Source organism: Anas platyrhynchos, chromosome Z (assembly GCF_047663525.1).
Source record: "Anas platyrhynchos isolate ZD024472 breed Pekin duck chromosome Z, IASCAAS_PekinDuck_T2T, whole genome shotgun sequence".
In the NCBI taxonomy this organism is placed as follows: Eukaryota; Metazoa; Chordata; class Aves; order Anseriformes; family Anatidae; genus Anas; species Anas platyrhynchos.
The window spans coordinates 63,349,359-63,375,348 of NC_092621.1; the positions used below are offsets into that span (position 1 = coordinate 63,349,359).

Sequence of the window (25,990 nt, forward strand, 5' to 3'; positions counted from 1 at the left end):
TGTATTTTCAGCTTTTATTTAAAAAAAAAAAAAAAAGGAAAAAGACAACACATTTACATTTCAGAATATTTTTAAATAAGGCCTTTTTGTTAAAGCTTTAGATATTTAAAAAGAGTCTACAATATTCACACCTGCATGGAGCTTTGCAAATCACACAGTAGTCACCAACAGCTATATTGCACAAAGATCCACACAATATCACACCATTCTTAGCTTAGTCTACATCGTAAAGTGCTGTTTTGTATGAAGAAGCTTGTTTTGGAAAAATAAGTATCTGTATAGGCAAGTACCACTGAATTGTATTTCTGAAAGGTGACGCTCCCACTGGAGAGGAAAAACATCATTTGCCTCTGACATTAAGTTTCTATTTAATAAGCTGGAGCAAGCACCGTGTAGTACTGCAATGAACACATCCAAAGGATTCAACACCAGAAGTGTTATCAATTTTTAAACTCAGAATGAGATAAATACAAACAGACATATCAAAAGGCAGATAAATGTTAAAAGTAGCATCAGTCTGTGTCCAGTAAAATAAGTAATTGCATAGCAGGGCACACCTTAAATGAATGTAAGGTAAAGCTACAGCAGAAAACAACCCGGAATTCTTCTTCCCTTACTTCTGTATTCTCAAACCAGTACTTTATTTTATTTTTTATTTTTTTAAGTAAGCAAGCCTTAGGGACAGTCTCTATGTATCTAAGATGATGTGCATAGTTTATGAATATTTTCAAGAAGTAACAAAATGCTAAAGCCTGGTGATATTGGTCCAGATGCTTCCAAAGAATCCAAATGTGGAATTGTGGAGAGCTAACTAACGCAAAACCTGTAATATAGACCAATTTCTGAAACAGAACAATATAAATTAATGACATATTTGTCTGTAGAAAGAGATTTGATCTGGGGACAAGATTGGGAAATCCAATCCTATAATCTGTAGCCTTAAATTGATACTAGATTTGGCAGATAAATGGAAAAATGACAATTATGCATTGGGACAAGTCACAGCTACTGAAAACAGGATCTGGTCTCCTGAGTCTGTTTGACTTACTGAGCTCACAAGAACATGGATCTTCGAGTCAGAGCATACTAAAATGTAAGGGTTTTCAATAGCTGAGTAATTAACTACGGTTTAATAAATGGAAGGAACGGTACATGTTTAACAGAGAGGAAGAGAATTGATGTCCCATTACAATATAAATTGTTGCAAGATCTGGAAAAGGAAGCAAACAAAATGGACTGCAGTTGTGTGCCCTATAAAATTTCTCCAAACAATCAAGACTAGAAGTGACTGGAGAATCAACCCTTGGTACTTGCAGTACTTGCAGTACAAAGTGACTAGGTAAGCTGGCAGATGAAACTCAACCTTAAATGCAAGCTAGTGCCTCAGGTGGAGAAGCCCTGCATGTGCACATCTTGTTCACAGCTAACCATAAGGATTGTGTGGAAAACACTGCAGAAGTAAATCCATGCACATCAGCTTAATACTTGGCCAAATATTAATATTGGCCAAAAAAAGGCAAATACAGTTTTAGGACTACAGAAAGAAGCAAATCCCAGGACTTTTGTCATTCTTCACAGAAGTGTCTGTACAGAGTCCGTCTCAGAAGGCAAGAGAAGGAGAGGGCAGCAGGATGCTCACATGGACAGAATTGCTTCTATTTAGTGAGAAACTACACAGGCTACAAAACACAAAGGGATGGGTACAACAGGAGAGAAAGGCTATGACAATTATTACAAAAGGAAAAGACTTACAGAGTAACAGCTAAGGGACAAGTTGCCATTTCTCCTTCAGGAGAAAGTTCCACGAGACACCCGCTGCTTCAGCACTGCTGCCTGAGGTATCAAAGTGCTTCTCTCATCAGCAGGCAAAAAGCTCTACAATTTGCTCCTACATGGCATTAATAAGGCAGAAAACGTTTGTGGTGAGACACACGCAAGAGGTTGCCCTTGCTGAGCCTTTCTAGCCCCCAAAGAGCTGTCGTGCTCACCTCCCACCAGTTTTCCCCTCTGCCATTTTTTTCTGACAGTGGTCACTGGATGGAGGCTTAGGAGAGAGGACACTGAGCGGGGCAGACTCGTCAGCACAGCAGTTCAGACAGCAAAGCACAGCTAAGGTTTTGCACTACGACTTACATTCATTTAAGTGTACTGTGATTTTCAGGTCCCAGTTCATTGCTCTACAGCTATATACAGGTACTTAGTAAGCATACTTCACACACATCCATCGAGATGCGACATGATATCCCCAATTCAGAAAGCACCAAGTGTATATTAGAAACATCCTTCACTTCAGATGTTATTTTTCCACAGTGCAAATTAACAGTGCAAGTACTCAACTGTTTGGTTTTTGTTTACATAGATTACTTCCAAACAGATGCAAGCACTACTTCATGATACAGTTTTTAAACATAAGAACAGAAATTTGAACAGAAACATCCCTTAAGGCAGAAATTGAGTCTCAAAACTTAATCAGTGCATTTTTATCGTTATTACTAAAAACAAGCCATTACTAGATTAAAAATTTAACTTAAAAACACATTAACAGAAGTACCTGAATTTTTAAAAGTTTGCATGTTACTAGTGATGGTCTTTGCTTTTGTCCTAAATACCAGGTTACTATTACTCACACATGCAAATACTTCTGATTTTGGACTCTAAAGTCTGTTTAAGGTCAAATTGCACTTTATATATTTTATGTAGCCTACACTAAAAACCTGGAAGAGTACAGAAACTTACCATTATACCACCAACTATACAACAGGTGTCAGAACTAGAGTTTCAGCTTACAGTCACATTAAACATATACGAAATACAGCTTCTAATGTAATCTCCTCCTTCCAAAAACAGCCTAAATGTTCCGCTGCAATTCTCATTTCTCACTGCTTTGTATTGCATTTGTGCAAGAGTTGTAGAGTGCTCACAGAACCACCTCCAGGGTGCTCACTGGTTAGTCAGAAACCATTGCACCCCTCAGAGGCTTCAGGCAGATTTCTTAAAAGAATAATGGCAATCACACATTGTCAGCTTTGACTTTATTAAATGCAAAGCTGACTGTGTAAGGATTTAAGTTACATAAAAGGCAGATTTTCACCCCAACAAGTGATTTTGGTTGCTAGCTGAGCTTCCTCCCCACCTCCCCCTGGGAGGAAAGTCTGTGGAGATCAGCATTGCACAGGTCATAAGGAAGGCAGGAGAGCTCCTGGAAGAACATTTCCTACTGGTGGAAGTGTCTGGATCATTTGCTTGGAAAAAAAAAAAAAAAAAAAAAAGAGCATGAAAAAAAAAAAACTCAAAAACATGATCCAAAGGCTTGTGTGCAGCACTTAGGTATAATGTAATTAATCAGGACTGAAAACTAGGGTAGGACACCTCTGCTCTCATATTCCATCTCAAAACAGCCACAGGAGGAGATCACCACCCTACAGGTCATCCTGGTACTCCAAATACTTTGTTGCGATGGCTTCCTCAAGGTGAATTGCTGCGCTACCCATTAAGGCAAACGCTGGGTACATTAAGCCCGAGCAGTCCACCTCGCACTCGTAGAGGCATTTCATGCGGCCAGCGTCGTAGAAACCCACCTTGCCGCTGTCACAGTCAAGGCAGATCCCCAGGCACGAGGGCAGGGGGAGGACTCTGCTCGCTGCGTCCTTGGGGTCAGCAGCGGCCTTGGGGATGAAGAACTTCTTCATGCCCAAAGTGACCAGCGTGAAAGGCTGTGATGAGTCAAAGCAGGCATCCTCACTCCCGCTGTCATGGCCACTGTCTTGTTCATACCTGGAATGGAAAAAACAACCATTTGCTTGTCAGGTTTGGGCAGCACTTGTTCACACTGCCAGCTCTGTGAACTAGAGAAAACATTTCTGTTAGGCAGGTAACAACCCGTGATCACTAACAAAACCTCGCGGGGCAAAAATACACCTATGCTGGAAGGGAAGATGCATTTCATAGGGGAGCGCTCACTTGGGCCGCTTGAAACACCTAATAAGAGCTGAACGCTAATTGGAATGAGACCACAGAAGGCTTTACTAAGGAACTATTAAGTAGCAGATTTATCTGAATGTATCTACGCTAGGTAATCATTAAAGAGCCTATAGGTGTAGCAAATTAGTTAACTTGGGAAGTAATTTAGCAAATATGACTCACCAGTACAGGCAGGATAGGTTTAACTTTATTCACACTATGTTAAACAACATCAATAAATACATTTAACATCAATGTTGTCTGGTGAGTTTTTCATGCTGCTGCCGTACTTTATTGCCTTCACAAAACAACAATTAATATTTTAAGTTTTAAAGAAAATCACACTCTGCCTGGAGGCTTCCCTGAACACCTGTGTCCCAGCAGGTAGCTGGGGGAAATCTGTAGCCAGATCTGCTCAGTCTACATGTTTTCCTCCAGCCTCTGTCACCAGATAAAGATAGACCAGAGAAGCACAAGAGCCGATATTATTCTGTGCAGACAAGTCCTGTGTAGATTTGCATTTTTGGTGGTGATTTATTTACTTTTATGGATGAGCAATAGCTGAAAGTCACAAGAATATCTGGAAACCAAGGAAGAAAGGAAATCCGGAAATCAGGATTGGATTTCTCACTTTGCAGAAAGGCTCCATCTGACTAAACAACTCGAGACACTGGCATTTTTGTATGTTGTATAGGAGAAAGCAAATACATCTGTTACATTAAAAGTTAGAGTCCCCACGCAATACTCTCCCAGCCTTCAGCTCCTACATACATCCAAGCTTACTACAGATGTAACTGAGAGCTGGAAACCTTTGTGTTGGCTTGTCCTCTGTACTTTGGCTTGTGCTCAGTAGCACTCCCAGTGCTGTATGTAAGCGTATAGCCTGAGAGAAACCAGTGGCTTGGAATGCATCGTGAGTGACGCAAGCTACAGCGAAGACACACAGATACGCACGGTGAACGTTGCACCTCTGACTGGCTGCCAAATCCAGCGTGCTGAGGGAATTACGCTTAGTGACAATTAAGCACTGCTTCAGCCTTGCAACTGATGGATTTTTCCCCCATTTAGCTTTAACTAACACATCTTGACATCTGTACAAACCTGACTCCTTTCCGAAAAAGAAAGATAAAAGGAACCTGGGTAACTAGAACACTTTTCTACTAATGGCAGGGAGCAGGGAGAGCAACAGCACAACCAGCACACACCATATTGCTTCAAGCTATTTTCCACTGTTTTGGTTCATGTTAGTTATTAACTGAGACTAGATTTGCTCTTTAAAATAATTTTTTTAAAAGTCATCTCCTTATATAAAACATATAATGCACAAGCCTGCAATTTACCTTGGGCTGGTCACATCATGGGTATTATGGAACAATTTCTGTATCTTGGCGCTAGAAACGACTCCCACTTTCACCAGGTAGGAATAGGCTTCCACACGAAAGGCCCAGAAGTGCTTCCCTTTGGCAATCCCAGTGTCACCAATGATGTAATCCAGGGTTGTGTAGCATCCAACCTGTATGCGTTCAGCTCCTAGCAGTAGAGGAAATCCAGCTCTACTTTCCACAGCAGTTCTTCTTGGGTTGAGCAGTAGACGTTCACTGTTGTACCCGCACTTGTCATCAAAAAGAAAGCTAAAAACTAAAAAAACAGTATTCCAAGAATTTCTTGTTAGTTATGTATTTCTGGCCTTCTCCCCTTATAAACTACATTCTAACACATTAGCATTAGAAATTCTCATTTCTAAAAGCTACCAGGAATGTCATGCACGCTAATAGTTTCGGTATGCAAATTAACCTGTTTATTAACAGTGCTTATACACATGTATGCAACCAATAATGAAACAGAAGTCTGGGAGCTACTGGAAATCAGCTAACAGCTCTTAATGCCTACAGATTCAGCACCTTGTGGATATAAGAAAACATAATACCTGGAGCGGGAGGTGTATGCAAAATAACTACTTTGCTCCAAGGGCTACAGATGGACCCTTTGTATCCTCGAACTCTAAAAGCATAGCTGCTGTCGTCATCAAGATCAGATATGACTTTGCTCTTGCTGCAAACTTCGATCTCCTGCCACATCACATTCTCTTCTTCTCTATTAAACTTACGATACTCGAGAACATAGATATCAGCTGCGTCTGTCTTCCCAGGGGACTCCCAACTAATCACAGCTTTGTTGTATATTCTGCTCTGCTCCTCATTGATTTCTGGTATTTCCAGACCTGGAATGCCAAACATTAAGGAGAAAATTCCTGAAGTTTAAATACTTAGATATACATTATTTTAGAATTTCCACACAAGCCTTTGTTCAGCAGCTTAGCACAGTGGAGAAAAAAAATAATCTGGAACACGCAGGTAAAGAGTGTAATTTACCATTGGAATAGAAGGACAAGTCGCTAAGGATCTGTTCTTGCTTGGCAGTGTCCACCACAAAGTCTTCAAAAGAAGACTCAGCTGCTGGTCTGAAGCTCTTCAGAGATTCAGTAGCTTTTTGAATTCTGAAAGTACACGAATGGAGACACAAGAGAGAAAAGAGTTTGTGTGGATTTTTAAAAATAAAAACGCTATAAAATAAAAAGCGCATTCCAATTGTTCTGTTTTCATGTACTTACTGAAGTCTCCCAGGAATTTGTCTCACTAGACAGAATTTAAATTCAAAATTTAAAAGCCTTTTGTATACACATGTGAAGATAACAAACAGATGACAGAGTATTTTTGACTGTTTGGGGCATTATGTTCGAAGAACAAAGTAGATGTGAAGTGCTAATGGAGAACAACTACTAAGATCAAAAGTTTAAAGCCAGAAGAGACCTGTTTGATTAACTTGCAAATAACTGATATAATCACTGAACAAAGGAATGTGTCAGTGAGCTGAACGGACCACCTTCCCATTGCAGTTTTACTAAGCAGGACTGGATGTTGCAGAAGGATAAAACCCATTCAGTGCACACTGTAACGTGGTAATTTCTTCTGAGCTGTACCTGGACCGGTCACAGGGCTCTGCAATACAAGGTACTGCACTCAGAACCTTGCTAGCAGGTGTCAAGAGAATGTTTGACCAGGCATCCTACAACAGAACGTGCATCTAAACCAGGAGATAATTGAGGTACCTGACATGAAGTTGTTTTGCTGTTTGAACAAAACAGGACTGATCTGTTTCTTTAAGTACTTCTTGAGCATATCCAACGAGGCCATTATTTTCCAGGAGACCTTGATATTCTTCTGCCTGGGTTCTCAATTTGTCCAGTCTTAAATTCTTAGATGCTTCAATTGCCCGAAGAGCTGCAGATTTCTTCTCCTCCAGAACATGAATTAACTTCTCAAAACTCTGAGATGCCTCTTCTTTAGCTCTTTCCCCGTTGCACTACGAGGGAACAAAATACATTTCAGACTGATTCCACAGGACTGTGGCTTTGTATAGAAATATACCTAAGGTTTCTCAAGCTATCACAGCAATCTAGTCATCTGTTTGAGTGACAAGACTTAAGAGCTCTGTTAAGCACTGAAAATGCAAGCAACAGTGCACCCAAACTAGTGAGCGTTTATCATCTTAACACAGCCAACGAAGGGGAGAAAAATATTCCTCTGATTACGCCTTGAATTATGCAGGACATTCCTCTGCCTAAACAGCCCATGGAAAAGCACTATAAAAGCAGGTCAGCCTCTGAAGTCTTCTTGCCCAAGAGGCTGGTGCTCTTCCATCTTCCCTTATCATCTTGCATCAGGAGCCTGCACCCATTTCCCACGTATGCCCTTACAGCAGCAGGCCCACCCCAACTACGAAAAAAGAACTATAAAGCACAGGTATGGTCTACACTAAGACATGGGCCGGGACATCACCTCCTGCAATTTCTGTCACAGAGTTGTGCAGCTTGTATGCAGAGAACGACCCCAGCTCTGACTCTCTTGTGGGGAGTTTTTGTCCTTAATTCTGACTTTATTGCAACATCCTCAAGAGAAATAGAAAGCAGGAATCGTGCACTGCCATTAATACACAGACCTTGAAGTTTAACCCAGCTTTCCCTGGGTAAAGTATCAAATAAGCTTTATTTCAATTAGATTTTCACTAGCACCTAAAACTTGCTTTCCCTCCGTATGTCGTCTAAATTTTTTACCGTAGTTTTTTACTGACTAACACAAACTGTACAGAAATTGTTTGTATTTTCAGTTAGCTAATAAAAAGCTGTGCTAGGAACAGCTCCCGTCCCCGCTGCATCCCTTCAAGGACCATCCCCTACCAACCAACAAATCACTCTTACCTCTGTTTCTTTCAGCAGCAGATCCAGCTGTGAGATGTGAGCTTTCACCTGGCTCTCTTTACTGATGAGGTACTCTATATCTTTTGAAAGCTTTTCCTGTCAAAATAAAATGGCAAAATGGCAGAACAAAAAGGATTTCCCACCCAAACTGACCACCAGCACAGGTGGTCACCCTGCAAGCGTTCGGTTTATCTTGTTACAGGGCTGACAGCCTGCCAACAGTTACAGAAGGCAACACTGCAGAGCACTGCTAGATAAATCAGGATGAGCAAGGAGGGAGACCAGGTGACTTTTCTGAGCAAAACAGGGAGCACATGCAAGATACAGTGACCTAAGTTGGCTCACTCCTTCCCAAACTTCAGGAGCCTGAAGGACATTACTACAACTTACAAAAAAGCCTTGCTATTGATTAATTCATTTTTCAAAACATTTGCTAGAGAAATTAGAGGTATGGAGCACTATCTTATGCACTTCCCATTTGAAAGAGTTTTAATCGGTACAGGAGCAGCCTTGCAAACAGGCAAGGAGGCCAAAGTGCAGAAGGCAGGAAGGTTTGGTCTCCCCCCAGCTACATCCTCTCTCTTCCTTTTCTTTCCCCTCTGTCCTCTCTCATCCTTTCTTCCACTTTCTTTTTTGTTTCTTCCATTTTCTTTTTTTGTGAACAAGGGGAAAAAGAAAAGGAAGAAGAGAAGGTAGCTGAAATCATTCGCTGATAACAAGATATTGCTTGCACATCTTTCTTGTTGTACTAGGCTTAGGGAATCAATAGCTATACAGCTTCAGAAACACACCATGTCCCAACAGATACTTCAGTTTCATATTTTACCAGGCTGCCTTTAAGGTGTCAGCTCACCCAACACACAAGGAAACCAACCTGAAAACACTGAGTGGCGTGAGCTAGGCTGTAAAGCACTAACATCTTAAACTCTCTGAAAGGGTCAGCGCTGCTGCACAGATGGCTAAATTAAGGTGGAGGCCCTTTGAAGTGGTTTATGCTTCAGCCACCATAGAATATACAATTGCTTTCTCAGGCATGTGCCATGTCATGTTAATAGGCACATTAACAGACGTTGCACAACAGCACGCCTCACGACTAGCTCAGTGTCCCCCAAGCACACGTCCAGGCTTCCTGCCAGAGGCAGTTTGTCCTCACAACAGAAGCTCAGTGCTCTTCCCATTCTTAAGGCTGGGTCAAACAACATTTACTTTTACCTTCAGTGTTTTATAGGCAGTGCTCATCGTTGTTACCCTGTGGTTTGCGTGAGATCCACCCAGTTTACAAAGATGACAGACAGGCCTTCTGCAGATTTCACAGTACATGTTTACTCTTTCCATTTCATGTTCTGGGCACATCAAAATCTGAAAAAAAAAAAAAAATAGAAAGCAAAGAATGAAGGTGTGTTTCCAAAAGCAAAGCATTAAAACAAACAGCAATCCCACAGCATCTGACTGCCACAATGGATTTTTATTTTTATGTTCACTTTACCTGCTGTCTTTTTATATTTGTTCATCCAGGAGATGAAACACAGTTTCAGTCAGGGCTACAGTAGGTAAATATGTAGCAATGACGATGTACACATCCCATAGCCTCCATACTGCAATTAACCCTCTTGCTAATCCCTGAAGTGGTTTGCATGCCTTAAGCTCCCTGTACTCACATTCAGGGCTTCAAATGCAATATACAACACACCCCACCCTCTCAAATTTAACCATGTCCAGGTCAGCACCTCAGTTCTGTCTTGAAACTGACGTGATCCCTTTCTTAAAGCAAAGAGTTGCTCTAAGACTGTGATGATTTACATCTAAACTAGACTCGGCTCAGCCACACGGCCACTGGTCTTGGAGCAACGAGTGAAATACAACCTCCGCCACCAGTCCCTGTCTGTTTAAAGACAAAAGGCTCCAGTGTTTCATTTATTTTTTCTGACTCCAATTACAGGTTGTTCGTGCCAAGTTGTACGCCACGTATCAGCTTGAGCAGTAGCCTGAAAAATCTGGTGCTCGCGAAATCATCTTTCAAAAACTGAACATGTATGTTGGAATAACTACTCAGCGAGGGGAGGGGAAGCGCAACTCAACTCCAAGCTCAAACAACAGATACACACACCTAAAAGGGGGGAAAAGATTAAGAAAATCCTTTTGCCTCATTCCAAAGCACTGCAAGACAACATCTGGGTCACAGGAACAGAAAGGACAAGACATCATGGCCAGCAGCTGAGCCACTAAAAATATCATCTCTTAATTTTAACATAAAAAAAAAAAAAGGGAGGGGAAAAAAATTGCCAGTGGCACAAACCTGGGCACACTAAACTAAACCGCAGACCATCCGTGAAACCAACTCTCAAACCCCAAATGTTATCTGAGACTATGGGGCAGAAGCCAGAGACACCAGTCTCACTAGCACCTTGGTTCATCAGGCTTCATTAAGCAGAACACAATAAGCCATCCCACACATGATAAGGCATCTATCTCATTGTTTAGTTAATTTAAAAAAAAAAAAAAAAAAAAAAAAGGAAACTGTTGGGAAAATCAACTGTGCCAGGTTATCTCTAAGGAACTGCACTCATCTCAGTCCATGGAAGTCCTTTTTCCACAGCAGCGTCCAGCCACGCTCAATAGGAACCACACATTTTTATTCACCTCCTGGGTAAATCTAGCTTACAGCCTGCAAGCTGTAAGAGGTAGAAGAGGTAGATGACCCCCTCACGCCCCCAGTGTTGCAATTTGCTCTGCGATCTAGTTTTAAGTTATGACTGGGAACACTGCTTAGGAGACTAACAAACACTCCGCATACTGAGTTCTGGCCTTGAAAATGGACTGTAACAAAAAATGCACTTTCCTTAGACTAAAATCAAACACTCCTCAAAAAAAGTAAAGTTAATTTGCTGCTGCTAGGACATTCATTTTTACACAACATAAACGTACTTTTGTATCTACAATTTCATTTTTTAAAAAAATAAATCTGTTTCCACCCATAATTTTAAAGAGCTACATCAAGCGTTTCTGTGATTTATCAAGGCCACGGATATCAAAACTGTTTCTCCCCCTTTTGCCCTCCTTCAACAGAATTCAGAATTCAGCTACTGATTTTTAAACCTAGTTTTAATCTAGACGTAGTTTAACAACATGTGGTACCTGCAGGAGTTCACAGAGACCATCAGATGGCTTTGGCATTTTGAGTAGAAATACTGCTGCAGTGAGGGCTGAGATACCACAGAAGCAAAGTTTAGGTGTGGTACAGCATTTCACATCAACGGGTGGAAGATAGCACACAAACTCCTAATTTCCATGTTTCACTTTTACCCAATAAAGTGGCGTTTCACAAAATTAGCCACCTTCTAGCCCATTTCAAAGCATTTCAAGCACAGGCTTGCTGTTAACTGGAACGGGTATGCTAGAAAGAACTGCACCATTCCAGATATCCACCATCTCCGAGCTCACTACTTCTTGAGTCGCAAATTCTTCCAGCCTCAGAAGACAGAGCGCCAGTAAAGAGCTTCTTATACCACCCACAACACTGAATTTAATGAAGTGAATCAGCACTCCCTGAACATGGGGGGACCATCAGGGACACAGGGGCACCTGGGCCAATGCACGCTGTGCATCAGACCCTACTCTCCTCACCACCAGGGTCAGCCTGCTCGGGGGCCATGCAATCCTTCCCCCCTCAGGACAGACCCTGGGAGCACCTGGAATGTTTGCCTGGAGTAAAGGTATGTTAGCTTCACATTAAATGCCTCTCCTTATGCTACATCCCTTCTAAATTAGGGACTGGAGCTCTATGCTAGAAACTAGCTCATTACTGGGGCTGCTTTTAATTGCCCTTGCCCCTATGCCCTGCCCCAAAATGTACAAGTAGAGCTATGCACCACGACACCACCTGCATGGGACCAAGACCCAGCAAGCCGTGAGCACAGCTGGTCTGCTCCAGCAAGTGCTAGCCCTGAGCACCACTGCCACTAGGAAATCCATGAAAATCAGCCCACTGCACTCTCCTTGTCACCAGCCACAGGTATGCAGCAAATGCTGGGACACCAAGGTCTGCTGTGGTCTTTTGCCAGAGGGATGGCAGACGTGACAATTCCTCTTACCACGCAACTCAAATCCACCAGGGCACAGCCTTGTTCTGCATCACACTTTGCAGGAGAAACAACATCAATTTGCAGGCACTCTGTTTTGTCTGAACGCAGCAGCAGTGTGTGAAGTAGAAATTTTGCCATTACATCAGTCTCTTTTACTATAGCTAGAGAATTGCACGGTGTAATTTCAACTGAGACCTGAACTCCCATCCTGAGCCACTGCTAGATGCAAGAAGGAAGGCCAGAAAAAGATGTTTGTGTTGGATCAAGTTCAGGCTCAAAATATCCAAAGGGACCTCAGACACTCCTCACATACCTGCTATACCCTTCACCATCTTTGCTGCCCTCCTTAGGGCACTCTCTGATAGTTTTACACCCTTATACTGGGATGCCCAAAACTGCACTGAAAGTGAGGCCACACCAGCACAGAGCAGAGCAGGACTATCCCTTCCCTTGACCAGCCAGCAGTGCTGTGCCTGATGCACCAAATCCCACACGAGCTCAGGGCCAGCTGGGAGTCTGTCATTCTCACAGTCACACCCCTCTGAATTAAGGCTCCTGATGTCCCAGGGCCCATCTTCGGTGTTAAAAAGAATGGGAAGAAGGCATTAAACATCCCTGTTTTACTGGCATCCCCATCTGTGAGGTGCCCAACCTGCTCCTGCACTCTGAACAGGTGGTACTTAAAAAGTGACCAGCACTGATGGACCCCAGCGCCTTCAAAAGCAGCTCCCAAGGGACCTTACCAACTCGTCCCCTGAGCAGTCGCAAGTCTGCTCGCCCCACACCCAGGACTGAAGTTTTGGTGGCAGTTTTTCTCCTGTCACCAAAGCCTTGAAGCTCAGCTACTTCACGGTGGCTGCGACCAAGATGTGACCAATCACTACTTCACCCACAAGACCTCTCCATTCACAAGCAACAAATCCAGGGGGCACCTCTCCTGGTCGGCTCCCTTAGCGCAATTCTAGATACTCAAAATCATTAAGTCTTAAAAAAAAAAAAAAGGCACAAAAAGGCACAAAAAGCATCTCTAATGACAATTAACACAATCCATTACCAAAGTAAAAAAAAATAAAATTCCAAACCCTTAAGGATTGTCTTTAAGTGTGTTCTCAATGTATGTTTCAACAGCAACTACTTTAAAAAAACAAAAGCTTACGATTCCCTCCAGAAATGACCACAGGACTCAATAAAGCAACGCTGGTCCTTGAAAGGCCCTGCCGCAGCACAAACACGTCAGAAGCAATCCAAATTCCAAAAGACACAGTGTACTCACCTTGGGTCTGAAATTGGTGGTTGGTCCGACATACTCGTGCTGGGCTTTGAGGGTTCCCCAGGGGTGGTGAACTTTGAAACACTCGTTGCAATAGCTTGCGCTGCAGTCCATGCAGCTCTTGGTGGACTCTTGAGGTGGAGGTTTGCAGAAGTCACACATGATAGCTATGGCTGCCCTGGCTGCCTGCCTGTGCCTTTCCACAATGGTTTCCAACGTTAAATTGCGAAACAAGCCATTGATGCCACGTTCTCCAAGGTCAATATCGTGCTGACAGCCAGGACAAGGGAACAGAGTTGTTCTAGGAGTCAGTGAATTGCGCTTTCTGCCTGTGTAGACAGCAAATCCTGATTTAGAAGGAGCACAAACAGAAGAGTTTTAGGTTTTAAAGGTGGAAGCGCGGGAGCTTACGAACCAATTCCAAACTACGGTAGCACATCATCCAGACCAGTACGATCAATACCAACTCATACACACTCTGCCAAGCCAAAGAGAGTAAGCTTGCCATGAGAAGGTGCTGTCACGTTTGAGTCCGGGGGACGCTACAAACTGCTCTAAAACTTAATCCTACGTGCAGGCAGATTTAACTATTCCAATTCTGCCTTCTGCTTCCTGCAGCTTTGTTTCTTGCAATGCCAGAACAGTGACACCTCCTTCTTCTTCAGAGCAAGCACTGCACTGCCAGGCACGAGTGCAAACAGGTCCTTTCCTGCTCAGAGCTCATCCTTGGTGGAGGGGACTGCCTCAGCTTGTGGCCTTGACCCGCCAGAGGCTTTGCACAGCAGTAAATCCATGCCTTCCCACACCTAAGGAACATCTGTGTTAGCTACACACAGCACAGGGACTAGCCCTTCCCTGGATGAAAGGCCATGATAAAGGAGGACTGCTAAATAAGCCCCAAATACCAAGGGAGACACTGAGATGAAGAAGTTGGAGAGTTTCCTCCACCCTGAATTAGGGAACCATAACTACGGACAGATAACTACAGACAATTTTCTCCTCCTCTCTCAAATAAAGCGACTGAAGGCTTGAGTCAAGCTGCAAGCCGAAAAGAGCCTCTGGAGCCTCACGCAGACCTGAAAGCTATTTACAGCAAGCACAATGCTCTTAAAGCTACCTGAACCCAAGAGGAACGACGATCACAAAGCAGTCACTTAAGGATTTCTGAAACAGGCTAAGCCAGCACATAGGCCTAATGTGTACCTTCTCTGCTTCCCCTTGTAAAGAAGCAAAAAAATCATCCTCTGCAGCTGGACCATGGTTTTTAAATCCCTTTGAGAGGAGTGCATGCTGCTGTAACTAACAAGTTCATGAATGGAGGTGACAAACCTGAATTCTTAGTCTTGAAATGGGTTCTTCTTCAGGAAGGGAAATTTGTTCTTATCTAAACTTAGTCATTACCTTCCCTTCAGAAATGTTGAAGCCTTATTTCTTTTTGAAGCATCCTTTGACACCAGACAAAAAGACACTTGCTTTGCACTGCTCTTCTGCCGCTGCTTCACCCAGCACTTCACAACTCCCTTTCCTATCGTGCCCTTTCAAGTCTCTCTAATAAGAAAAAAGAAAACCAACACGCACAAAACCCAACAACGCTCCCACAAGGAACTAGCTCCTTTGAACGCCTTTGAAATGTGCCCCGTGATAGTTATGTGTGATCGTCAGCTTAGAAACCACATCCAGAAGCATGAATAAGAGCGCACAAGCTGGCAGTCTCACACCTCAGCTGGTCCCACACCTTTCTGCAGGTTCTGAGCAGAACCACCCGATCACGTCTACAGGACACCATACACATGACCCAAGTCACCATGCACAACTCTCTGGCTAAGGGAAGCAGAGGACTGGTGGGTTTAAGTTTTTTTGTTTTTTTTTTCTGGTACTTACTTGCAGTGAATTAATTACCCAAACTGCATGTCCTGCAATACCTGTAACTTGGCATACACAGCAACACACACATGCAATGCACAGAACAGCAGTGAAACACAAACTGGATCTTGAACGTATGCTCCAAGCGAGCACTGTGCACAGAAACGCAGAGAGACCTTCTACACAGACTTGTACAATGGCCTCAACAAAAGGATGATTTTGCATGCGGTGCCATGCAGTCAATCGCTATAGAAAGGGATTCAGAGCACTTACATTTGCTGAAGCTAAGAAAATAATGGCACAGTGTTGTATGTACAGGGACTGCCTACAAGCAGTTCACTACAGCAGAGAGCAAGCAATGACAAAGCAAGAAAACAAGGGAAAAAAACAAAAAACAAAACATGGTGCAGTGGTCAAGTTTAAGAATACAATCCGAAATTCTTATCCAGGAGCATGCTTTGGAAGCCTGGCCCAGGCGGCTCACGCGTGGGACTGGTGTTTGTCAACGCAAAGGTGAGCTCAGCTGCAGTCCAATTGAGGCCTTTCATTCTGCCAGTCGTGGGACAAAACCGGACTGTTGACACGAGCCATGCTCGGCAGCAGCTGGTGACACTCTTCTTCACAGGGAAGCCCCACACAAGCCTTAAGATGTCTCATCCCTTTTCTCTGAGAGCCAATTTTGCTGCTTCCTGCTCTAAAACCTGCGTGCCCGGCCACTTCTGCAGTTCAAAGTAGGGAAACATCCTTTTTTTTTTTTTTTTTTTTGCCTCCAACAAGTGTTAATGCTAACATGCAGCATGAGGTAGCCTGCTTTCTCCAAGCATACGAGGTTCATATGCTTGTATTTTAAAAAGAAAGTGATGATGAAGTGATAAATTACTTGGAGCACACCCCTCCTATCTGCCTTGCATTCAGTTTCCTAAAACTGAGCTGCAAGCACTTCACAAAGCAAGAAACTGGAGTTTTGTACTCAAGATGTGTGGCTCAGGGAAACTCAGATCCATCCCATATTGTCTTTTACATTTTGCCAATCCAGGTTCCAACAAGTATGTATTTTGTACAAGTATTAGGAAGCACCACAAGAAATCTCCCGTTGTGGTTTGTCAACAAACCACTTCACTTGCAAAGAGTAACTCTATGAGCAACCTAAAAAATAAGCACAGCATGTGCTCAGACTTAGACTCCAAACCCACAAATACTAGAATATGAAGACTCGAGTCAAGGAGCAACCTTGCATATGCCTTACGCTTAAACTTCCTCTTACCGAGCAGAGGTGCCAACACTTCAAAGGCAGAGAAGCCCAACCTGAACCTCAGGGTTTGCAAAGGGATAAGACATCTTAACGATAAAATTGTGTTTTCCAAGTGAACAGTATCACCAGCATTTCATGATAATGGAAGACATGAAAGATAAATGTGTGAGTTAAAAAAAAATAACAAAGGAATATTTTAAAAGTCAACTGGATTTTTCATAAAACTTTTTAAAAATGTAAATGTCTACGGCCACCCCAAACTCAATTAATGCTTTTGGATGGATGCTTAGGAAGAAATTAAAAAAAAAAAAAAAGATACTAAGTCAGCAGCTGCAAAGCACCTTTTTCCGATACTTTAATCTTCCCCATATCCATGGTGCTTTCTCCAAAAAAAAGGTAATTTAGGACAGTTTTCTCAGAACTGTCCGTGTCCTGTATTACCTTTGGTTTATGACACTTCCAGTCTTCACCTGAGGCAAACGAATGCCCACGTCCTACTAGCCCTGTTGCTGTTCACACTAAGTATGAAATTTGGATTTGTATTTAGTTCTGTTCATTCCTTTCTCAAAGGACACAGTACCTTTAACAATTGCTCATGTGTCTGCCAATATTATGGTAACGTGAAGCTTTTTTTTTTTTTTGACACCAAAGAAGAAATATTTACGATAGTAAGCCCAAACAGTGGCTGAGATGCTCAGACTAGCTCAATTTCAGTAACTAGATATATTTCAAACCAAGAGACACTGGCTATTCCCTCAACCTGACTGTGTCACTAAGCACACCAAACACTACAAGGGTATCAGTTTGAAATACTTAGTTTTCCTCATGCATTCAGGCCTTGTACTGAATTGCCAGATCCAGAACTACCTACTCGGATTAACAAGGTGTAAATTTCAGTCTGCTTCTTTATCAGAGGCAATTAAAGAGAGCTCAGATACAGTGGAAAACTGGTTTTACCTTCCACTTAGAAGTGACAGCAAACCATGACCTCTTAATAGTTAACAATCAATAAAATAAGTACACTTCACTACTAGAAAGACACTGAAACTTGAGTGTGTAAAGTCCTGAAAATTAAAAATTATAGGCATTGGCTGCTGCATTTTTGTTTTAAGGGGAAGAGAGAACCTTTGTTACTTGCGCCTATCAAAGTATGTTTAGCCATGCATACACACACGAAAAAAACAACCCTTAATTGAGTTTCAGTCCAGTTGACCTTTAAGTCAGCGCTAAACAGAATGAAAAGCTTTCCTAATAGAAGTCTGTTGCTTTACCTTTGCTCACTGCAAAAGCCATTTTGTGGACTTGACCACCGACAGAAAGCTATATGCTAACCAACAATATTTAACTCTAGAGTTAAACACTAAACTATCTAGAGCCAATACAAGAAGTGAAGCATTTCTACCTCTCCACCCAAAAGACCTCCTCTGTGAGGCTGCGAACAATGAACAGAAAGCTGTTAAGAAATTGGGAAAAAAAAAAAAAAAGAGATATACCATTGGTTTACAATGGCTTAAATGAAGAGCATCAACTGTTTTCCCTCCTGGAGCTGATAAAACACTGCAGGGCTGAAATGAAAGAGTGTTTAATTTCCTAGAATGACGACACAGCTGTAGCATTTAGGCAGAAAAGAAACAGGGAGAAAGAAGAGACGGGAGAGGAAAAAAGATCTATTTCAAACATTCAATTTCTGCATCACCCATCAATTCTGCACAAGTGTCAACATAACCACATCACATGCTTTATTCTAACTACACCAACATTTTAATTACACTAACATTACGACAGATTAGCAGTAATACCCTTCATTTTCATTTCGTATACAGCAATTTTTTGTCAAAATTATTTTATATACAACACAGGTTGTTTTTTTTAACCAGCACATTAGATTTTAAGAACACACACTCCATTTCAACTATGAGTTGTGGCCTTTTTAAGATAAACTGTACTTGTAAATGCAAGTTGTGCGTGCACAAAAACCACAGAACGTGGACCAGTTCTTTCTGGCACTCAAGCATTTAAATGCCCAAATCATTTTTAATAGATTGTACTCCTCATGAAGGTAGTAAGGATTTCTTATGTGAAAAAAAAAAAAAAAAAAAGAAAGAAAAAAAAAACACAACAGGAGAAAGATGTCACACGTTGTCAAATGTGATCACTAGACAGTGACATGCCCTGCACACCGCCATGGGAAATTCTTGTGGTTTTTGGTATACATATGAAGCCCCACTTTGGATGTTGCCTTGTGTCTCTGTGCTCTTATGAAACTGTTCCATTATCAACCCCACTGAGGATCACAGAACGCATTAAGCGAGGGGATGTAGTTTCTTCAGACGCAGGATGTGAGTGGTACAAATGTAAGCTGCAAGCTGGATGAATGTTATCGGTACCAAACCTGTGAGGGCAGAGCTCACACTCCACAGAGTGAAAGAGCTATAATGCCTGTAACATCAGAAGCAAGACAGCATAACCTGAATGTCCAAATGTGTTCTTTAAAGCTCCCATTTCCATATGCTTTTCATTTTGCAAATCTGAACTGTCTAGGATGGTAATTCTCCTATGATGTGCCTCTGCCCAATGCTCTTTGGGGGAATGGGGTGAAGCCCATTATTTCGAGGGACCAGCACTCCCCTGCTGCTCATCAAACGGGGACAAAGATGTTAGCAAAGCATTTCTCTCCCTCAGCTAACAGGTCAGTTCAGGAGATACCACACATTACTGCCTATCAGTTTGTTGGGACGGTGGCGGACAGCTGTGGATTTGAAGAGGACAACGCCTGCAATAAACTGATTGCACAGATCTCAGGGGGCAGGAGCACCAAAAATGGGTCTTTCCTACCCTGCTGTTAAGGATGTAATAAAGCCGTGACACAAAACCTCATGAAAAAGGCTGTCAACAACTACTGCAGAACTGCAAACTCTATTCTTCAAACCCTAATTGTCAAGTCTCTGAGATTCCTCGCTCCTCCCTTCCACTACAGCCACACAGGAGGATGCGACAGCATTTGGTTCCTTGCAGTAATTCAGTGTCAGCTTCTCAGCAGAGCCTCTGCCTCCTTCAGTGCACAGGGTGTGGGCTGTGCCATGCACCACGGAAGGACCGCAGCGTGTCAGGTCCTCGCTGAAACTGGCTGATGGGGAGCAAGCTGAAGGCAGGTTTGGACAGGGGAGAAAGGACCACCTCCCAGGCTGCCAGGAGCCCCTTCAGGCAAAGCTTGCGTCAAGCCGCAGCTACAAAGGCTGGGTGCACTGCGTGTAGTGGCCACATCAACCACAGGGCTACCCATCCCACTCCCTGAAAACAGGGCTGGGACGGGGATACCTGCCCACCCCATCTGGGGATTCCTTCACCTTGTATAAGCACCAGTCAGCCAAGCTATGGCAGACGCAGCATTCGCTTCTTAGACTCATTGGAAAGAGTATCTGTATAAATGAGTTAAGTGTTGCTTAAGAGAATACAGTGATTTTGAACTTTGAGAATTGGGAAGGGGAAGATGATTGTTTGTGATCTGTGAAGTGCAAGATACAGATTTAGGGCGTGTCTTGCGAGTGACTTCCCAGAGCACTGCAGTGGGGTTTTATAGCAGATGACTTTTTCAGCACGAAGCCTAAAAGCCAAGGTGAGGTTTCTGTTCAGCATAGCACACACAAAGTACTTCCAATGTATGTGTAAGAGCCGATCATATTACCGACGGATTAGAGAGCTGAGCAGAGTCAAAATCTGTATATTATGGTATCACAAAGAGCATTATGAATTCTCAAGCCAAGTGTTCCTTAAAGGCTCAGGCAGACCACGCTGAAAGAAGCTGCTAGCACTTGCTTCTCACAGTCAAGTCCTCCAGTTCTTCAACCACACAACGATCACCATCTGTGGAAAACAATTTACTGCAAATATCAAGAAATGGGTAGGGAACACTGTAATTTGTCAAGTCTGCAAAGACTCGGAGGCAGGTCCAAACTGCAGAATTTGGACTGGCCAAAATCTGGGAGAACGGCCTGAACAGTGCTACCGACAACATTGCTGAAATCTACAACTTGATGCTCAACAGAAACTGAAATAAAGGAATAAACAAACACAGTGACTACAAGCATTTACGAGATGCCACAAAGACAAATGTATTCTGTATGAAATGGAGTGCATTGTCCTTAAAATTAAAGCATTCCCATTGTTCTTTCCACAGAACGCACAAGACCTGCACTATCCCCAAGTCATCTACTCAACTGTGTCAGCAGCAGTGAGAAGAGATTTTACCAATGCAGATACCTTTCATCTCGAGTCAGCCTAACACGCCGAATGGGAAAAACGTGCAAAATTCAGATACATACCTGATCTACTAATCCTGTCAATCCTATCCATGCTGGGAGAAGAGATCCGGATTCGAGGGCTGCTCTGATTAGAGGATTCAGACCCCCCATCAGCGAAAGAGTCCTCAAGTGTGAAGAGTATTTCCTTCACGCATTTGTGACAGACGTTGTGCTGACACGGCAGGATCAGCGGGTGGGTGAACAGCTCCTTGCACGCTGGGCAGATGAGCTCTCTTTCAATACTCTTTGTGGCAACCTTCATGGCAGAAAGGGGGAACAACAGGAGCGAGTGCTGGAGGCGTGAGGGCTCGCTGCGTGTCGCGCCCGTGCATGCCCCCAAACCCCAGCCCTGCCGAGCGATGGTTGCAGGTGCTGCGAGGTGCTGCGAGGTGCTGCCCTGCTTATCGCCGCCAGCAGAGCTTTATTGAACACGGATGAAGGCAGTGGCAGCGCTCCTTCCAGGCCACACGCACAGGCGGCTGCCCTGCGCGGTTCAGCTCTGGGTCACGTCTGCATTGCAGGGGGAGGCAAGCCGAGGCGGGGAGCAGCCCGGGTGGCCACCTAGGGACCTGCTGAGCTGCAAGCCACCGTGTCGCCCCTCAGCAGCAGCCCCACTCGCCCGGCCGACAGCCCGAGCCCTGCACGCCTGCCCCCCGATGCCCGCAGTACCTCCAGCACCGACACCCCCCCACCCCCCCGCTGGCACCACGGGGGCCACCTGCTCTCGCTCGTCCCACCAAAAGTCAAAATAAACAAATAAATAAACGCACAAATAAATACACAAATAAATACATAAACAAATAAACGCGTCAAAGCCCCAGCCGCACAGCACGGGACGGGACGGGACGGGACGGAGGGGATGGGGGGGGGCACGGTGGCGACACGGCGACACCGCCGCCCCCCGCACCCGCACTCACCTCCGGCTCCGGCTCCGGCTCCAGCCCGTCGCCCTCCATTGCCGGCGCCTCCCTGTGCGGCTGTCGGGGCGCCGGGGAGGGCGGAGGCCGAGGAGAAGCGAAGGGAAGCGAAGGAGGGAGGGAGGGAAGGAGGGCGGCGGAGGGACGGAGGCCGCCCGCCCACTGCCGCCGAGCGGGGCGCGGCGCCGCACAATGGTGGGCGGGAGGCGGCGGCACCTGGAGCCGCGGGGGGCGGCCACGCCCGGCGGCAGCGGCCCGGCAGGGGGCAGGCGCGGCTCGGCTGGGCTCGGCCCCCTCCGCACGACCCCTGCCGTGTGGACACACGGCCGCGGCACCCCGACATTTGCCCGTTCACCTCGGGGTACAGCGCCCAGGGACCCCCCCACCTCGGCGGCAGAGCCCCCCGGGAGCACAGCGCCCTGTCCCGTCCCGTCCCGTCCCGTCCCGTCCCCACAGCCTGCCTCTCGCCTCAGCCGCACCCCGAGCGCGCCCCTTGTTTTACCAGGTAAAACAATTCTGAGTAGACTGAGGCTGAATAACTGCAGGGGTGTTCATGTGGCTGACTGCTGCAAAAGGAAACTTACACACGGTGAGAAGTAAAGAGAAGGAAAGAAGCCTGAAACCATTTCTATAATATTATGGCACTTTTATGACAGTCCTTTCCTGTGATTTGAACTGGGATTTAAGAGTCCTGAAAGTCATACAATCTCCTAATGCCTCGGTGCCTCTGCTATAAAATGCACTTGATTGTTAATCTGTCTCACAGGGATATTTGGGAGTGCTCAGATGCTACTGTGACGTTTGTGACAGGTGCGTTGGGGGCCTAGGATATCTCACAGAGCATTGTACTGAGCCTAAGCAGATGTCGTGGGTGTATGGATTACAGGAGGACTGCCTTCTTGGGGCTAGAAGTGTTACACGCGTCCCTGTGTCCCAGGTACAACGTGCAACTTGTGAAACAGAGTCACAGGGGAATAATCAGTACAAATCATTAGGAAAGATAACGAGTTGGCGAAGTGATGTCCCCCTGGGGGACAGCAATATGCAATCATTTGCCCTGGTGTGAGGGCTGACAAGCTAAGTGGAAAAACATTGTGACTGCCAAAAAAGATAACGTGCCCAGGGTGCAGGCACTGGTGTGCAGGGAGGGAATTAATACCTGTTGGGATGTCACACCGCAGGGACAGGAGCGTGCGGGAATAAGGAATTGGTGATATATCCTCTTTCCCTAACAGGAGCTCTTTGTTTGGAGAAAACCAGATGCTTAGCAGTTAATGCAGAGTACGCTAGCGCTCCCCGGCTTTGTTGCAACAGCTTTATTGATGTGAGAGGTTTGGAAAGGCAAAACTGGGGTAATGGGATCTGTAAGCAATAATACCCTGCTCCTAAGCACGTACGGTTTACCACACAGAAGCATCCTTTCGCTAGCATGATTTATGTCACCCGAGAAAGAAGCTTCATTATCGCAGCAGAATATCTCTCGGCTCCTGGATAACATCAATAAATTACAAAGGGGCTGTAATCTAAACCCCGGGCTGGAGGTAAAGACATGCAAGCGGAAAACACGGAAAGCAGGAGGCCTCCAAGGTGGCCCCTGGAGAGCCGGGGGCAGAGTGACCGCCACTACGGAAAGTCTGTAAAGGTCACAGGACAGCTACTGCTCCGCTTTCCTTCACACACGTCAAGCATCCCTGGGGCTGGGACTTGGCAATGCGATGCTCTGCGTACGAGGAACAGCACTGTTTGCAGTAAACATGCACATTTCACTCCGACGTGCGAACTCGGCTGTCTATCGAGGCATATGCTCTCGTGGAGGGAAGTCTGATCCAAGCTACCAGCACAGGCGGCACAGGCTGTCACCCTCTCGCAGGGAAATCAGGGGCAAAAAGGGGTTTCTTGACTGAAACCCTTCATGATTTTGTGTATCATGTAAAATGGATGGGACGGGAACAAGACCCGGCCATCCAAATTGACCCAGGCGCCCTGGGCGTGGCTCCTGCTGGGCCATAAGCAGATCACTGGGGCAGGCCCTCTCTCAGCCAGGCCCAAGGGGCCTGCACTGGGAAGAGGGGAGGGGGACGGGGAGTCTGTGGTGGGCACGAACAGCAGCGTGCAAAGGCACCTCTGGAGCTGACACAGGACGCATGCAGAACACGCAGACTCTTCCAAATAACCCCTTTGTTTGTCACTCTTGGGTTTAAGGCTAAAAATGCAGCGCTTGCTTCGTGTTTTCTAAACCTGTCAGAGCGGAGTCTCTGAGGGGAGGGGAGAAGAAGCTCCTTCTGCTTTGTATATGCACCAGCAGCTCACAAACACGAGAAGCTGGATTTATGACCCCCTTCTTGTGAGCAATGCACTGGCTACTTTCCCTCAAAATATTTTCAAGCCCTGAATCATTTCCTGCGGGTGCCACTTCCCGCTCCGGCGCTGCCCGCAGCCAGCCCAACCGTGGGTGACAGGAAAAGCACCCAGCACCCTGCCAGCCCGCGTGCGGCCCCGTTGGAGCCCCACGTCCACAGGTCAGCGCAGGGACGGGCCGCACGAGTGCCAGGCGCCGAGCTGGTGGGCCCAGCAGTGCCCCGCACAGCGGGGGTTTTGTTGGGCCTCCAACCGGCGGCCGCAGGAGTGTGCTGCGAGGGCGAAGCGGGCGTACAAAATGCATCGCGCTCAGAGGCACGCCAATAAACAAGCAAAATAAATAAATAAACAAATAAATAAATAAATAATCGAACAATGATGATGGTTATAATAATATAGGATGATATAGTCAATAATAACGCATTATTATTTATAATGCACGTATATTATTTATAATAATGAAATAGCACAAAACATAAAGAAATCGTATACATAAAATAAATAAAAATAAAAAATAAAATTATATAAAATGAAATGAAATGATACAAAATATAATGAAATGATATAAATAGAATAAAAATAAAATAATGAAATGAGATGAGATAGAATAAATAAAACTAAAAATAATAATTTTAATGAGATGAGATAAAAAATAAAATAAAAATAAATAAAATAAAATAAAATAACGTAGGATAAGGTGAGATAAAGGCAGAGGGGCCGTGGGAAACGCCGGGAGGAGGAGGAGGAGGAGGCGGAGGCGGCACCGCCCGCCCCATCCCAGCCCGGCGGCGCCCCGGGGGCGCGCCCCTCGCCCCGTCCCCGGCCGCAGGGGGGTCCCGGCGCGGCCCCCCGCGCCCCCCTCTCCTGCATGCCTTACCTTTCCTCGCTCCAGCAGCTCCGCGATGTAGCCGAAGCGGCCGCCCTCGGCCGCCCCCGCCATGCCGCAGCCGCCGGGGGCGTTGCGGGAGCGGCGGCGGCCGGGCGGCAGCGCCCCGGCCGGCGGGGGGGAGCGGGGGGCACGGCGGGGGGCGGGCGGCTGGGGGCGGCGGGGGGAGGTGGGCGAGGGGCTGTGCACGGGGCTGCTGCTGCTGGCATGCGGTGCAGTGCGGTGCCCGGCCGGCTGCATGGCTGCGGGGGGCGTCAGGCAGGGTGGGACCGGGTCTGCATGGGCTGCCTGCCGTGCTGCCGCCCGGGCGGGGGGGATGCGGCGTGCCCGGAGGCTGCCGAGGCGCAGGGAGGGGTGCCGGCACCCTGCTGCTTGGGGAGGAGATCCTCGGGGTCTGATGAGGCGTTCAGAGGGGCGGCCGGCAGGGGGGACTCTGCAAAACGCCGTCCGGAAGAGCTGGGCAAGGGCACCCCGTGGGGTGGCCGGCGATGGGTGCTTGAGGCATGGCAGGTGTCGCAGCCCTGCTCCGTGAGGGCCTCCGCTCTGCACAGCTGGAATCACCTGCTAGTGATGGTGGAAGCAGGACGGGGCACTTCAGATGACTTCTTACTCCCCTGGTCCCTCGCCAGCTCTCCCCCGGACCAAGGGGTGGAAGGGGACAAGCCGCGCTTACCCTTCGGATATCGGGTGGCCCATGGGGCACATCACCCCGGCGTGGTGAACGCATAGCGAAGGGTGTTTTATAACGGGATAACATATCCCTTCGGAGGCTGTGTTTCCTAAGCTTGTTGATGCAGTAGTAATGCTACACCGTATTCTCTCGGCAGGTTACTCACAGAAACA

General features: G+C 45.7%; 1 protein-coding gene across 5 annotated transcripts; it reads right to left on the bottom strand.

Moving 5' to 3' along the window:
• Window positions 1–25,761, bottom strand: LOC101791978 (E3 ubiquitin-protein ligase TRIM36). 5 transcript variants are annotated; one of them, XM_072031274.1, is made up of 11 exons: window positions 25,139–25,760; window positions 21,008–21,242; window positions 13,574–13,917; window positions 9,431–9,577; window positions 8,219–8,314; window positions 7,070–7,323; window positions 6,333–6,457; window positions 5,888–6,181; window positions 5,301–5,598; window positions 3,579–3,774; window positions 1–3,242 (listed from the first exon to the last, which is right to left on the bottom strand). In XM_072031274.1, the coding sequence occupies exons 1-11, from the start codon at window positions 25,385–25,387 to the stop codon at window positions 3,177–3,179; spliced, it is 2,304 nt and encodes a 767-aa protein (XP_071887375.1). In that variant the 5' UTR covers window positions 25,388–25,760; the 3' UTR covers window positions 1–3,176. The 5 variants fall into 5 exon arrangements, with proteins under 5 accessions (XP_071887375.1, XP_071887376.1, XP_071887374.1 ...); XM_072031275.1 differs by lacking the exon at window positions 1–3,242 and having other exon boundaries at window positions 3,248–3,774; window positions 6,068–6,181; window positions 25,139–25,761; XM_072031273.1 differs by lacking the exon at window positions 1–3,242 and having other exon boundaries at window positions 3,248–3,774; window positions 13,574–13,899.
• Window positions 25,762–25,990: the final 229 nt, after the last annotated feature.

What these genes read in the sequence shown, in the direction of transcription:
- LOC101791978 (XM_072031271.1), bottom strand. Translation starts at nt 25,387, where the DNA reads ATGCAGCCGGCCGGGCACCGCACTGCACCGCATGCCAGCAGCAGCAGC. An exon ending in TGACAGGATTAGTAGATCAG is followed by an intron (nt 13,918 to 21,007) that starts GTATGTATCTGA and finishes CTTCTAAATCAG; the next exon opens with GATTTGCTGTCTACACAGGC. An exon ending in CTGCCTATAAAACACTGAAG is followed by an intron (nt 8,315 to 9,430) that starts GTAAAAGTAAAT and finishes TTATTTTGACAG; the next exon opens with GAAAAGCTTTCAAAAGATAT.